Source organism: Neopsephotus bourkii, unplaced genomic scaffold (assembly GCF_033783945.1).
Source record: "Neopsephotus bourkii isolate Nb327-2 ecotype Australia unplaced genomic scaffold, CSIRO-AGI_Nbou_v1 NB_1615, whole genome shotgun sequence".
Taxonomy (NCBI): Eukaryota; Metazoa; Chordata; class Aves; order Psittaciformes; family Psittacidae; genus Neopsephotus; species Neopsephotus bourkii.
The window spans coordinates 8,389,227-8,405,818 of record NW_026902090.1 but is presented as its reverse complement, the minus strand read 5'-3'; the positions used below and the strand labels follow the sequence as shown (position 1 = coordinate 8,405,818).

Genomic DNA, 16,592 nt, shown 5'->3' with positions numbered 1-16,592 from the left:
TTTAATTTCCTTTTTTTTTATTATTATTTCTTTTGTGTTTTTTTGGTGGGTTTTTTTGTTTGCTTGGTATTGGTGCTTCTTTTTTTGGATGCTCCCCCTAAGATAATTAAGTGTATTTCTAAGGGGAATTGGCTGGGACTTTTTTTTCCCCTATTTTATTATTTTTCCTCTTGGCTCTGAAATATAATCACACTGCACATGTGTGTTACTAGTGAAATACACGTTAGCTGTCATTGTAACTGGAACTATACATCCCTGTAGGGATGAAAGCAGAAAACACTAATTTGGAAATAGAGCTTTTGTAGTGGGCTGGGCAAGTTTTTAATGATCTGTTGAAGGAGTCTTGTTCATAGTTTGCTGCAGAATGAAGTGTTCCCTTCCAGATGGTGAGAGCTGCCACAATGGACACGATGGCATTCCTCACCAAGCTTCAGCAAAGGGCCAGGTCTTGCCATGTGCTCTGTTGCACGGTTCCACAGCCACAGAACACAGACCTGGTGAGAGAAGAAGAGTTCAAGGAGATATTTTTTAGCACAGTGGGATATTTTCTGAGCAGCAGCACAAGATAATCAATGTAAGTCCTATTTCTATTTCATGTTAAATCAAAGCATGAATGCTAGTAGACTGAGAGCAAAAAGTGTATGTTACACAATGACTTTTAGAAGAATTACTAGTTAGTATCTATCACATCTTAAGATGTGTTTGTGTTTATATTCAGACTCCATTAGCATTTTAATCTGGACCAGAAATACGCTTTCAAAGGGAACCTTACACTCCGTTTTTCCCACTTGCCACGCTTTGGTTTACATGATAGAGTGGTGTCTGGACACATCAAATGCATTCATTTTGGTTAAAACTGAGCCAAGAGGTGTGCTCTAGCAGCGTACCTAATGTACTGCAAGTGCCAGTGGGTGCCTGATCCATGGAGTCTGGTTGGAGTCCACCTCAAGTGACTGTTGCACTGTGCAGAGCTGTTTCTGATGTGCTGCGCTATGTGCATACAGAGATGTAGGCACAGGAAACTGCAATTGAGGAGAAAAACCTTCTGTCTCTCTTATAAGTGCAGTGCTACTCCCCACCAGGACTTCAGATGTGATGTCTCTGTTCTCTGGGGATTTCTGGCTGCAGTGCTGAGCTCTTGGGGCTAACTGTATTCAGCCAACCATGCAGTACTGCCATGAAATTTGAATTAGGCTCTTATTTTCAGTACCTAAACCCACTTGTTTTAAGGGACATGATACCATGCAAAGGCATTTGGGGTATCTTTTTCTTATTTGTTTTGTTCATTGTTTCCCCCTCTATACCCACAGAACAGAACACCATTACATTGTGTACTCACACATTTCCATTTTCCCCAGATGTTATTGTGACTTCTTCAGCTCCCATGCAGCCTCTGTGTACATGACCTGGATGCTTTTTCCAGAGAAACTCAACTTTTGAAATGTTCCCAGAAATTTCTGTATCAATGTAGTTGAAGTACGTGTTGCCTGGTTTGAAAGTTCCCCTGCCAAAAAAAAGGAAAGAAGTGATGCTCTGCTTTCTTTGCAAATGAGGGAAACAAAATGTTACAGTTGAGGCAAAAAGGGAGATGAGTTGTGGGATGCTGTGAGAGTTGAAGCTTTGAATACTATCATTCTAATTTCATTTTATTTTATTTTTGATGAATTACCCATCAGGGATATTAGGCAAAATTTTAGCTTAGAACATGTTACTGGAGAACGTGTCCTGGGAAATGCACAGGGCTCTTGATGCAGAGCCTCATGCAGATCTGAGGCTTTCAATGCAGGCAGTGGGGACATCATGTCTGGGGTCCAGAAGCACCAAGTTCTGTCCTGTCTGCTGGCTAGTTATTCAACGCATGTAGAAAAGTTTTTTATGAAATCCTTGGACCTTAGTTTAGTCATACATAAAATACATCAAACACTCTTTTGGACAAACATTGTAACAGGGATCTATATAAGTATGCAGAGGACTTAGTGGCTTAAATTCCTGTGCCTTTCAACATGGAAACACTAGATTAGTCAGCTTGTCTTTTGTCAGAATTGCCATGGGGTTTATTCTAAACATTATGTTTGGAAAATGAGATCTGTCTTCAAATAAGTCATGACAAAAAGTTCTCTCAGTGCTTCTGCTTGCTCTCAACCATGAGGAAAATTGAAGATTATAGTTTACATTCATGTCTTCTGTGGTATCATTCATTTTAATAGGGTGTACACTACGGTGACATTAACATAGATGTTACCTATCAGTGTATCGCTGCAGTAGTGTATTTGCAATCAAAGGTGCTCCTGGTACAGGGTACCAGTTACAGGGCTATGTTGAAACACAGAGGAGACTGGTTTTCAATATTTAAGCTGTGCTCTTGGCAAGGATCAGTTTATGAAATTCAAATTCACTGGAAAAAGTTACTCTGAGCAGACAGGAATCTCACTCCTGCTCCATTCATAACCAAGCTGCAACTTTCTCCTCCATTCATAACCAAGCTGCAACTTTCTCACCTTTTCCCTAGAGGAGGGAACAATTAAATGATTGTATGCCATGCAGCTTTCTTTCTTCACAGAGAAGATCACCAAATGATGTGTGAGTCCAGTAGCAGCCACAGAGCTCTTTGCTCTCACCCACTTTGCTATGCTAACAGGCATCCTCAGAACAGAAAAGAAAATACAGAGCAAGAGATACCAGCAAGCAGATTTTGGCCACCATCTGTACCACGGGGAGCTTCAGCCACTGATCAGCTGCTTTCATTACCAGTCTAAGCCACAGATCACATAGAACAAGACGAGACATGTAAAATTACCTGTGTATAAATTCAATGTGGCAACAGCAATAGAGCTATTTTTTCAACAAACTGTTAAACTTACTTGTCAATTGTGTATTTTCTCCTGATCCCATTAGTTCCAGTCAAGGCTATGTCTATATTTCCCTCCATGGTTTCTGTTGCAGACACTTTGACATGTATCTCTTTCCGCCAGCCTTTGAGAGCAAAGTGAAATAGATTATGGTTGTAAGGAAGTTTCTTTTCTAATGGTAAAACTTCTCATATGTTTCAGTGTCTTTCAGGGAGAGAAAATAATTGCACAAACGCACTTGTAAGCAAACGTCACTATTAAGTCAAATGTTAGCTCTGCGTGACTCTGGTACTATTCATTTCCTTGACAGTGGTCTAAATTGCAGGTCCAATCTTTGCTGACCTACTGACTATGCTGAGGATTTAATCTGCCATGGCCAATACTGTACCTTGCTCTTTCACTTGCCCTCACTTGCAAGTTTTGTCATTTCTACACTTCTGAGGAATTTGGGGGTCTCATGGGTAGCATGATAGCTCTCAACTGTGAAGTGAGATCCAGTGAATTGCTGTGTTGTGAAAGATACGTTAAACAAAACTGGTTTCATTACCAGCATGATCCTGACATAGAATTTTTAGGGTTTTCTTATACCTGTGCATAGCCCGAGAGCTGTCAGGAGATCCTGACATCCCGTATGTCTAAGACAGAAGGGTCTCAGATGAAATAGCACATATTGATTTCAAACAACCAGGTTTGGGAAGTGTTTGTGCTGGATTTAATTTGGGCTATTAAAAGGAGAATCTCCTCCTCCATTTCAGAAGTTTGTATTTGGTTTCAGGCTACAACTTCCATAAACTCAGCAGTTTGTAAATGTTGAAAAGAATGTATTCATTTAGATTTGTGAAATGGCTAGTTTCTCTGTGCTCACATTAATTGTTTTACTTTTTGCTCTTATCGACACATAAGATGATTAATTTTATTCCTTCATTTTCTTTTCATGTTTTGTTGCCCAGTGAATAAGGATCTCAAAGGCCCTTTCTCATTTATTGCCCTTGCAGTTCATCACCTGTGATGGACTGCAATTTACAAATATTCTTATTCCCTACTGGCTGCTTCTACATAAATCACAATGAAAACTGTACTGCTTTTTACTCCCTGCCATTTTGACTTGATGAGCTTTACAAAAGAAATGATTCAGTTTTATAAATTGTTGTCAATAAAGACAATGTAACTTTTTTATTGTTATTCGAAATTGGGCACTTTCAGCACAACGTGCCTCCCATCTTCAGCTTTATAGAATTTTTGAAGCCATCATCTAATTAACAAAGATTTTAGCATTGTTTCTAACTCAGAGGTTAACATCAGTTGATCTGTGTCTATGATTATCTCAGCCTAGGTAATGTTGGTGCTGTGTGTTCCTAACATACTTGAAACTCAATTTGGCACTGAGTGCCACTCATTAACTCCAGCAGCTCTCTGGAGTAGTGTAAGAGATTTTGCACATATAATTCATTGTCACTTTAGGATTCACCTCTCAAAATGAGCACTTACGAGCATATGGAGAGGAGGGTCCTGTGTTTAAATAAACCTTTTGATGTTCTTTTTCAGTTTTATGTAAAAACGTATCAGCATAATGACCCATTAGTGGGCATCCTTCCTTTGGACATGGGAAGCAGTCTCCCTGGGGAAAATAACAGTAGGTGTTACAAGATGTTATCTGGTTTAAGCCCACTTCTTAAAGTTGAATATATGAAGTTATTTCAGCTTTTTCTCCAGATTTTTTGAAAAGGTACAAGTTACTTGTTAATATTGCTTTGAACATAAACAACTATTCCCAGTATTGTAATCATTCTTTTGGGGAGTAGAAGGAAAGAAATTCAGACTTGTCTTCCTTCTTGACCAGCCTCCAGTTGTGCTGCCAGAACTGGTCTGCTAAAAGCCCAGTTATATCTGGCATGAAACACCAGAATATTGTGCTGCCTTCTTTCTTCTGCCACATGAGGATTGTGTGAGCAATGCTGCAATGTATAAATATCTCCCCTGTTCTATATACTGAGGACATTTATTTTTATACAGATATTTAAACACTTCTGAAATCCAGAGGCTGTCCTCTTAATGATGCATTTCACCAGGTTTAGATGGACTTCCTTCAACCAGAGTGACCTTAACAGGTGACCCATGCAATGGGTGAGCCCAGCCACTTCATATCCCCCTTTGTAAATGTATTTACTGCTTTATTTTCTTTGAGATCTGTAATTCTTTTTTTCTTTTTTTTCTTTTTTTTTTTTAAGTTTGTTGCTTTTACATTTTGCCTGTATTTTGCATATGCTCTGGATGAAGGTAGTCAGTGAATCTGCATAGCCCACCCTATATCCCATGATCCAGAGTGTAGAAGCTGTCTCAGAAATTATTAAGAGAAGAAAAGCAGGGCTATAACCCCTCAGATAAATGTGTACCTGATACTTACCAATACAAAAGCTCGATAAGTTTCACACTGATACCCAACAAATCCATTTGGAGTAATAATACTCTCAGCATAGTACCGGAGACTTCTTTTATGCCCACATCCAAGAGATCTATATTCTGGGAAAGAGCCCAGGTAAAGAAGATTAAAGTTATGCATTGACATAAAGTCCATGCCAAAGCAACACTCGTGGGTCTTTTTTTCTCAAAAACATTTGTGCACATAGTGGTGTCTCAGATTAAAATATAGTAATAATTAAAAGATGTTTAAAGTGTGAATTATTAGGTTTTATAGTAAAAAATGTACTTATGGCTATATATATATTTTTCTACGGGGAAAAGCCAGGTTCTAATCTGCGTGTGCCTGTACTCATGCTGAAGTTAACAGGGGTGGTGATGCATTCAGGTAGACATTGTGCAGCCTCCCATCCTGCTGTGTGTACTTAACTGCTTTTACTTTAACATGAGAAATGAGGAGGATTTAGGAGAATTTCCCTTTAATATGTCAAAGACTTGACTAATTCATAGGTATAGCTTTTTAAAAGCATATACTAGCTAATATAAAGTAGTTTTCATTTGCTTACCATTATCACAACATGGTATTTTGTAAAACCACAGTTTCCACTCATTTCTAGAATTAAAGGTAATTGTAGTAATTATTTTAACTTCCATGGCTTTCAGTGTTTAAAGCTCTAGAATATCTGCAGTCTTTTGACAGACGTTATTCTGTGAAATGCTCTGAAAAGTGAGATGCTTGGCAGTGTGTCCTTGATTTTGTCAGAAATACATGAAACAAGTACATTTTCCCATCAGAGCGAAATTTATAAGCAGCCAGTGCAGGAAAGAAGGATTTGCTATGTGGGCTATATTTACAGGTCTCTTGCAATAAGCATTACCTTCACTGGCTCTGAAGTCTCTCCTCTATGTAAGAACAATGTACTAAGACCAAGTGCATAAAAACAGGCTCCACTCTGTTTCAGCCTGTATGTGGGCTCACCTAATCATAGGGTGAAGGCACTGAAGTAATTGAAAGCTGCCACAGTTTATAGTTAAAATCAGAATTTCACCTGCTGTCAATATTATGCATCTTAAACACAGATCCATTGGTATTGACCAGTTGGCACTGGACAACTGTCAACATCAGCTGACATTGTACTTTGCATAAGGAAAGACACAAAACTTGTCAAAAACCCTCTGAAAAGTAGTTTTGTCTGTTTTTCTTGAAAATAATCTGCATCATCAAGGCTTCCTGAGTATGCTTGCTTTATAGTTTCTCCTTTAAATCTAATTCAGAAGGCTCTGTGCTTTTAAGTTTAGAACCGCAGCTCTTACAGTTAGCTTACTTTATGCTAGTGCCAAATTCACTTAACATCTATACAATGGGAACAAATACTCCAGTCCCTACTGTATCAAAAGCTGTAGAAATAAGTTACTAAACAGCATTTCTAAAGCACTTCATACATAAAAGCACTACTTAAATGTAAATCAAACAGAAGATATATGCACAAAAGCAAGGTTTAGCCAAGAGGCAGGAGTTATGGTTGTCTCTATTTTTAGGAGCTGCATGAACAACCAACTCTATCTGCTTGTGTTCAGTAGAGCTGAGCTTCTACATCAGCAAACAGCATTGTAAACAGCCTTGTGAAATGTCTCTGGAAAATGTGATTTTGGGGGTTTTTGGGTTGGTTTTTTTTTTTTCTGGAAATGCAGATATTCTCATGCAGTGTTGGAAAGTGTTTTGATTCCCAGTGAATTTGTGCACCAACAACTTCCTATCCTCTTTGTTGCCAAGTTCTTCTACCAGTTCCAAGACAGAGTATTCCTGAAAGTCAATTACTTAACTAGCGGTAGGGACTTCAAAACCTTTAGTTGTGAATAACAGATGTTCTCATTTCTCTAGGTTAGGATCAGAAGACAGGATTTTTGGGATCTATTGTACTGGATCCCAGGGTAATTCTGATTAACAGCCCAGCTTTCTTTGAAGAACATGAACTATCAATGAAGCAGTCATTTTATCAGCTTCTATGTCTTTAACTTTGTGCTGTTCCCTTTGAAGACAGAGCTGTTAATGGTGTGGATGAGAGTGTCTAACCCGTTATATTGGGATTGATGTCTTTGCAGTGAGAAGGAAAGCGCAGGCTTTAAAATACTCAAATTTGGATTATCCTTGAATGAAATTTTACTGGTATTTCATGTGTGGAATTCCCACTGAGGTCAGTCTGTCAGAACAGCTGCAGGTTCTTATAAAGGTTGTGATGAACAAGTCTGCATGCTTTAAATGAGGTTTCCATCTGCAATTTTCTTTGGTTATTATAAATAAAAATTGGAAGGGCAGCTTTAAATATTCCATTTTTGAGCATTCTCTCCCTACTCAAAATCTGAACTATATAAATAATATATACATTCAAAAGGCTTTACCTTAGCTTAGCCTTTATTTCTAGCTGTAGTTTATAATGAGGTATTATTTCTTTAAAACATTTTTACCTCTCATAAGGTCATTGATGCTCCGATTCCCAGTAGGTACACGAAGCTGTTTGCATCCTGGCATCTTCCTTCCCCCATTTGGGTAAAAATCCAGGTGGCCACAAGGCTGAAGAATCCCTGGAGCTGAAATGCACAAGGAATCAAAGGTGAGCACTCTCAGGTAAACTATGGCCAACCTCTGTATTGATGCCAGCTTTTGCATGAAAACTTACCAAAGTCAAAGAAAAGATGACCAGCATGAGTATGAATTATATCAACAAATTTTGCATCTGAAGGATCCAGCCTAACCGTTGTGGGAGTATACTGGAAAAGGGGCCCAGCTGGATCCAAACCTAAATGAATGGAGATAGGTCTGGTTGAACAAATAGATCGATACGTATGTCATCACATACAGTGTGTGTACGCCATATGTCATTACATTTCTGTCTTTACTCCACATATAAAAATCCATTTTGTGGTCCACAGCCAGCAAAATAAGCAGGGTTTTAATAGAAAGGTGAATGGAGGTATTGCAGTACAGTAAAATTCTGATGGGCGCTTGGCTTGCTTTTGGAGAACAATGTTCTAAGAAGAGGTTTGGGGTATTTTTGCCTGTTACTGAAAAATATGAAATCTTTTTATGTTAATCTGACTGTGCAGATTTGTTTGAGAACTTTCATTTGGTCAAAAATCTATTTTCTGTTTCCAAAAGAGCTTGGTTGAAAATGTTTCCCCCATATTTCAGTGTCAGTGAGCTCTCTTCAGGGCTAAAGCAACACAATTCTGATCCCTGTTTCCCTGGACTGCTTGTGTGACTGCTTGCTGTGTACACAGCTTAGTTAAAGCAATGACTGTGCATAGAAAAGAACTGACTGGAAGAGAAAGGAAAGCAGAAAACAGTGAGCCTCTAAAAACAGTGATGTCTGAGTGTGTCATGGTGCTCTGTCTCTCTGAGTAGCTATGTGACTGACAGCTTTCTTCCTTTTCAGGGTGTCAATGGCTACTTACTGTTTCATCCTGAGATACTAGAACCAGGCTTTTTAATGCTTCATTTCAGATTTTCAATCTCTTGAACATCTAAAAAGCCATATTAGAGTGTGCTTTTAAAAGCAATATGCCAATGAGTTGCTAATTCTACAACTGTTATTCCACATGTAAGAGTATTGTGTTCCCATTCTTTTGTATCATTAAAAATCATAAACAAGTATTTCCTGTGACTTGCAGTCTGTGAAAATCGACCTCTATTTAGCCACAGTCAGGATACTTAAGCCCTTCTGATCTGTTGCAGTCAAACCTTTCTCAGAACTGTGAACTCTGACATGTGAAATTCATGGCATGCTATAGGACATATCTTCATTTGTGTTAATTATGACAAATGAGAATGGTGGTAGTCTATACTATGTGTTTATAAGGCAGCAGAGATTCTTCAGGTGCATGAAGAACACAAAGCTTCACCAGCTGAAATAGCTTCCATACCTGTTATTCTTCCAATGCCAGGTTTCCTTCTCCCTGCCTCCCCTGCAGCATGTGCTCCGAGGCTATGGCCGATGAAATGAATGTTGGCAGGAGAGTAGCCATAGTCTTTCTGTGAAGATGTATGGAAAGGAGGAAACAAGCATGTTAATCTGGGCATACGAGCTGGTGGCACTGCATCGTGGCCCCTTGCTGTGCTAGGACGTGGCCAGACCAGTGAGTGGGTGATGAAGGGGAGTGTCTTGAGTGGGAAGTTACTGTTTCGGGCGGTGGGACCTGTATCCAAAGAGACGCAGTTCCCAAATCATCCCTCCAATCTTATATAGTGCCTGAGTGGCAGTAACCTTTGTCAGGAACTTGCCTTTATGACAGAAAAGAAGGAAAAGGAAATTTCTGCAATAGGTCCCCTATATTTGCACTGATTACTTATCCAAAATGTGAATGACCCAGTGCCTCACCCCTGAAGCTGCCTGTCCCATCAGGATAGGGATCTGTGGAGGAGGAGTTTTCAGTGCCTTTGTCTGTGGCATATCCACTGCATGAATCAAACAGCTGTCCTGCTATGGAGATGCTCCACCACACAGGACCTGCTGGACAGGTAGGACCATGCTGCGAATGCTGCTGGTGTGCCAGCCTCAGGTGAGCTTCTTTACGGGAAGCCTGACATGGCTTGCTGCAGGAGAGTCTCATCTTTGTGCTGCAATTCAGTTCTTGCAGGAGGCAGTGTATGTGACCCACAGAGGGTTGGTTTAACTGCATTGGGCCTCTATTACCACTTTTCACCATGCCAGTTTCACTAGACAGGTATAATTTGATGTTTTATCCAGTATAAAGCCCATCATGAGCAAAACTTTCATCAATTATGGCCTATAAGCCCTTAGGGACACACTTATCTGTGGTGTGACACTGAAGCAGGTATTCTTGTTCGTGTAGGATTAGAGATTTTTTATGACATTTTCAGCTGTATTATCGGGAACTTCTGACTCTATTGCATTAAACCTAAAGGTGCCACCCTGAAAACAGCCTTTACCATACAAACTATGCCCTGGATTTCATGTTGCACAGATACTTTTACCTCCAGAAGGTTCACCAGATATACCAGCTCAGCCCCCACAATGCGGACGTTGTTAACTGCTTCGGTGTACAAACCATTGGAGCCACCTCTCCAATCAGTCAAAATGCAGTTCACATCTTCAGTGTTGAACATGAACTGGTGGAGAACGTGAAAACAGAAGAACAGAAGAAAACAGATATGAATTGTAACAAGGTATATGTAAAAAGTACTTTTTTTGTTATATCTGGGGCTCTTATGTGACTGGTAAAGCCGCATCTTCCATATACTAATTCCTACAATACTAAGAATTAACACACGGAGGCAGAGTTGAGGCAGTGATTTGAACACACAGGGCACACCCAAGCTTGCTTCAGTTCCGATTTCCATTCTAGATCCTTGGTTTGCTTTATGGCATCAGCTTCTCTTAATGACAGTACCCCAGTAAGAAAAAAAGGATAGTGTTACTTCTTTTTTATTGTCCAAGCTTTGTCTATCAAAACTTATATGCCTGGACTGCTGGATTCACAAATTTGTGTTCATATCCTTGAGTTGTTCAGCCCCAAAGTTCATATATTTTAACCAAAATATACTGTTTACACACTTCTGGCAATGGAACATTCTGATTTTTCATTCTGAAACAATCTAATTTTTGAGATGGGCCTAAATAAAATGAAGCCGAACTGCTGAAAGAAGCATTTTGTTTTTATTAGATCAAATGCCTCACTCAGATGGAAATGTTTATTTTTACCTTCTGCTGAGTTGAGAAAAATGACTTTTTTCCCCCTTTATTATTGGCAAGGAATTGAAAAATCAATTAATTAATAGCTTTCCAGTGGAGCTGAATGCAGCAAGAGGGCACTTAGCAGAAGACAGGAGTGCGCTATACTTGTAGCTAGGAACAAGAGGGTGTTCATGTGGAACTGAGCTTCATTCCCTCATATATTCCCTGAATTAACAAGAGAAGAGAGGTGTGAATGCTAGGTGGAAATTTCAAGCCAGTTAATGGGGTGATGTGAATATCTGCACTTTCAAACACAACTAAAATGACTGTCAGAAAGCAGTCATACCATACCCTGCACATCTTTGATATCCAGGGGAGGTCTGCTCCAGCAAGATGGCCATGTATAAGGAAGCGAGTTTTCCGGTGTGTCCTGAAATTGGAAGCTTTGATAGTTGAAGGACTTGTAGCTGAAATTTTCTGTGTAAAAAAGATAACCAACAAACAACACAAGGATGTGATTGCTCCATCCCATAGTACATTGTCATGCACAGCTGAGTACTCCATGCCTAAGGCATAGTTCTGGACTCCATAGAGATGTGTCTTGTTTCTCACGTGTTGAACTGCCTTGCTGGGGGATATCAGTTAATCACATCAACAAATTATTCACTTCCTCTTGTTAATTGAACTAATGATACTGGCATGCAATGCTTTGAGATATACTGGTACAATATGGCATGTAAACACAAGATTTTCCAACTGTGGCCATAGAAATAGAAAGATAGCATCTGCTGCAAGGTAGTACGGGGTTGACTCTGAGTCTATGCATGTTTTTCTTGCTTTTTTGTTTGAAGATAAGACCTTCATTGCTAAGCTTATTTATGTTTTATGAGAAAGCCCAGCCGGGTTTATTGGGAAATAAGACATTATTTTCAAGAAATTCTGAATCCTGGGTTGTTTTAAAACTTGTCTCTTTCTTATTTTTGTTATGGTCTTGTAAGCTTAAAAGAGGATGTCATACACTAACTAGCACATATCTTACCTTCAGTGGAGGATTGATTAAAGTTAAAACCTTAGAGCCCTCTCAGCTGAACTTGTTTTGAGGTGACTCAAACAGGAGAAATCGTTAAACACCTCCACTGTTTGTGACTGCCATTTATGTTAAAATACCCAACTGTGAAGCCTTTTTCATGTAATATAAGTAAACAGCAGCAACAGATTTCCCACCCCCAATTTGCTTCATTTTTCTTGCTCTTTGTCCTAGTAAAATTCACACTCTCTGATGATCATTTCTCTTTTTTTTTCACCAGACTAGCTCATAGCTCCACAAAACTGCTTCATGCTATGGACAACCGCAGCCCAGACACCTCCAGCACCTTGAGCATCCTGCTGTGAGCTTTTCCCAGTACCTTCAGAGGAAAGGGCTGACAGACTGCCAGCGCCTTTCAGTATGTGTTCCCATTTGATCCATCCTAAACAGTCCTGCAGGCTCCTTTTAGCTACTTCCATTTGTCACTCTGTCAGAGCCCAGAGCTTCCCCTTGCTGCCACTCGTTGTTGTAGATAACCTCACATTTTAACCTTTTGCTTCCATACAGCTCTCTGTGCTTCTCTACCTGATGTGTCTTCATGAGTGATAACCTGGTTCAGCACTCTGGAAAAGAAACCTCCAAGCTCTCTCCATGGTATATCTTACCCAATCATTTTCTTTAGCTTATTAGTCTCCATAGTTCCCTCAGCCCCAGCCTTAAAAAAAAAAAAAAAGCTTATTTTCTTTATACATCCATTCCATTCTCTTTTGGGTTGTTTCCTTCTTTTTTCACATATGATTTCATCCTCACCTTCCTTTTTCTGTAGTCTGTTTTCTTTTTGAAGCTTCCCTTTATTTTTTTAATCCTATTTTCCTTCCTCTCTCTGGTGAACTTTCTCTTCTGACAGGTGCTTTCTCTTCTGATCTTCACTCTTAACTGTCTACATGCTTTTAGGGCTCAGCATTGGCAACCACATAAGCAAAGCCTCTGAGACCTATCATATACAGTTCAGAGGAGGTAGTAATCATACATATGAACCACATGCCTGAGTCATATATATGGGTCTGAAATATGTTTTCAAACTGGAGCCAAAATTGAGTTTTCATTTTGTACTGTCTTCCCTACCTCTGGCTTTATAATGTTAAGCCTGACACTGAATTTGAGTCATTAGCTTACTATAGAGAAAGTAACTTGTGTTAGAAGGCTGTGATTAGTATGTTGTAAATATACCTGGCTTATCAGACAGCTGAAATGAAGAAAATTATGGTGGGTTATTCATGTGTAATACAGAATTGCGGCTTCTTTTGGGAGACTTATGAGGAAGAATATGGGAGTAAAGAAACTATATTATATGTTGAATGTTGTATGCCATCAGTATTTAAAAGCAAAGCAGTTTCTTACTTGATGTTTCATGATGTTGTCTCTAGTGTAAAGAAAGAAATTGGTGTTCACATATTCTGGAGAGCTGGGCAAGCCTGCCAGTTCTCTCCCTGGGATCCCAGACCAAGGGGGTTTATCTGTAAAGCATCCGAGTCTTCTGTAGCAAACCTCCCTTCCTGGGGTATGCAAAGAAAACTGTTAGTGTTCTGGAATGTTGCAGGTTAGGCTGCCACCACTGTACAAGAAGCTGGCAGGAGAGTGTTTATACACTAAAAGTTAAACTATTAGTTTATACACTAAAAGGAAGCAGAAAGTGACTGATTCAGGCACTTGTGCTCAGTTTTCCATTAAGGAGTGCATTTGTGCTCTTGTGCCTTGTGCACGTAGTAGGGACTTGGCCTTCAGCACTGATTCCTGTTTCACACATAAATGTAGAGTTCAGCTTAAAGAACTTAGGAAAATATAGGATGTGTTTGGCTAAAAGTATTGTTAACAACAAAAGACAATAAAATCTTGATCCTTTATGGATTCAGAGAACAAACCAGTTTTTGCTGCCCGCGCAGAGTAGCAGTTCAAAGTAGTCCTAATGTGTCAGGAATTATCTCAATTGTTATTTCTTATGCAACAATTCATGAAGGAGTAAAACGAAACCAGAGAGAGATACCTCTGGTTGCTTCACAATGTCTATTAAACATCTCCCTTATACTTTTATCACCATAAGACTTTAGTGGAAACAATGAAGTGGAATTTGAGTGGAAGCCTAAAGTAAAGCAGAGCCTCGGGACGTGTGATCTGTGCCTGAAGGACTGGAGTTTCCCAATTTCTATTGTGACTTTAATACAGTAATGATGCAAATATGGCATATGGGTGTTGCCATTAAATGTCATCCTTACCCACCATTAAAACACCTCAATTGTGAAATCCAAAATAATTTTTATTGCTCTTAAGATACTGAAAACAATGAGGAGCTATTGTTAGCTGGTATAGGTGAGAAATTTATACTACGTCACACCGTGACTTTATTCATTAGTCTGTATGAAACACAGGGGTAGAGTGATACATACTGGAAATACACCTAGAGAAAGAGAAGATTTGATTGTGGAGCTACAGTGAGAGACTCCACAAGTGACCAGGTCATTTTCATGGGGTGTTTCCACTTTTGGATTGTGCCTTTTTGTTTCTCTCTGCTCTTTCTGTATGTCTGTCCCCACTGAACTATTCTTTCCTATTGGTAAAAAGGACTATTGGACCAGGACTGTTTTCTTGTTCTCTGCATAGTGCCTTGGCTGGCATTACAGCTGCTGTAGCTACCATAATTGCTGGTGTGTGTTGAGGGGAAACTGTTCTGGAAGAGTTTTGGTATCAATTAATATATAAAAATGCCTTTCTAATTCACATTCGGTTTGCTAGCTGCAAAAACCTCTACAGAATTAAAAAGTAGTGAGTTAAATGTGGGAAAGACATGACAGAACTCAGTGCTCCTGATGAAGAAGTCTGTTAAATCCATTCCAAAGCACATCCTTTTTCAAAAATACAGATATTTTACTTTAAACTGCACACAGTTTAAGACTGTTTATAGACTCTGTCAACCACGTGTCTTACCTTTGGCTTCACTGAGAAGAAGAAGAGTAGTGATCCATACTGCAAACATCTAAAGCAAACAAGAACGCAGTTAGAATCATAGAATAGTTAGGGTTGGAAAGGACCTTAAGATCATCAAGTTCCAACCCCCCTGCTATGGGCAGGGACATCTCACTCTAAACATAATTAAAGATAGATTCTGGAATTCACCTTAAGGCTTTCCTTGACCCATTATAAAGAAGTTGTAGTGGCCATAGGAGTACTTCAGGCATTTAATTAGTTGGATCTAAAAGAATCAATACTTCCTTAAAGATAGCAAGGTTTCAAAAAGATACCTTTGGGATCCTTGCTCTTTGCCATGGAGATTTTGCATATGCAGGATATCCTCTAAGCATGTCTTCCAGGTTGTCTTCCTGACCTTGACAGACACTTTTATTTTCCTCTAGTGCTGCAATTCGTGGGCAAACAAATAAGATTCTTAAAGGATTTGCAATAAGTTATTTTTACAGTGTGAAGTTTCTTCTAGCATGTAATAGAAAAGTTTCTTCCAGAAGTGCTATTCGGTGATTGTATTGAAAAGAGCCCAGGAACAAATTTAATTTGTGTTTCTAAATCATATATATATATATATATATAAAAAATATAGATTTGAGAACTGATTTTGATTATTGCTATCAGCCAGGTAAGCTTATCAGCCCTGATCTCTTTGATCACTTAATCACCAGCTGGTAGGTAAGCACTGGCATAATTGGAAGCAATCATTTACTTTGAGCCTTGGAAGTGTAGTATCACTAGTATTGCAAATAACTTATCTTCAAAGGAAAAAAGTTGCTCTTAGAAAACTCTAATATCAGGCTCTGATCCTGCAATGAGTCCTGCAAAGACAGAGCCCTGCATCCTCTTCCTGACATTCCCATCTCTTGTACTCCCTGTCCCCTGAAGTCCATAGTATGTTGTTAGGAGCTAAGAGTTCTCCCTGTGAAATCCACTGCAGGTTCAAGCATGCCCTGCTTCCAGCTCCTATCCTCCAGCAACTCACCAGATACTCCACACCTTATCCTGATGCACCTTATTTCAGTCCCTTCAATGTTCTTGGCTCCAATGTATTCCATTTTACCTTGGCAGAGCTTAGAGCAAGTTCTTTGGGTTCACCTCTCTGCTGATTTTGGTAAGCCTCCTCTTTGAGGAGCCTGGAATGAAGCAGGACACAGGACAGAGCGACACTCACCCCACTGCTGCTCCACAATGCTTGGGCTCCCAGTGGCACCTGTGGCTTTGTTGGCTGGTGCTAAGATATATGTCCTTGTATAAGGCATGCTTCATCTGAGATAACAGGAACCAGGTCAGACCAGTTACTGCGTGACTCCGCCTGTTTCAATGCAAAGTTTCAAATAGGGTGTTATTGTCACACATTGTCACACATATTGTCACACATCTTTAAAGCTAAAAAGTGCTGGGAAGTGTGGCATAAACACTGAACAAACGTGCAGCCTTTTCAGGATCAGGACAAGGCTCTGCCATAGGCTTGGCTGCTGATCTCTGTGTGATGCTGAGCTGGGACTCATGTGAGTAGCATCACACTGGAAGGCTGTAGCACAGCCCAGTCTTTTGGGTCCTATTCTAGAGTTTTAATAGTAAAACCAT

The 16,592-nt window shown here is 39.6% G+C and overlaps 1 protein-coding gene across 1 annotated transcript; it reads right to left on the bottom strand.

The window, feature by feature from the left end:
• Positions 1-302: 302 nt before the first annotated feature.
• On the bottom strand, positions 303-16,327 carry LOC133222748 (pancreatic lipase-related protein 2-like). Its single transcript, XM_061372777.1, has 14 exons — positions 16,177-16,327; positions 15,284-15,396; positions 14,970-15,018; positions 13,389-13,543; positions 11,312-11,437; positions 10,261-10,395; positions 9,189-9,297; positions 7,946-8,065; positions 7,734-7,856; positions 5,254-5,369; positions 4,338-4,467; positions 2,862-2,973; positions 1,340-1,504; positions 303-494 (listed from the first exon to the last, which is right to left on the bottom strand). The coding sequence occupies exons 1-14, from the start codon at positions 16,262-16,264 to the stop codon at positions 431-433; spliced, it is 1,605 nt and encodes a 534-aa protein (XP_061228761.1). The 5' UTR covers positions 16,265-16,327; the 3' UTR covers positions 303-430.
• Positions 16,328-16,592: the final 265 nt, after the last annotated feature.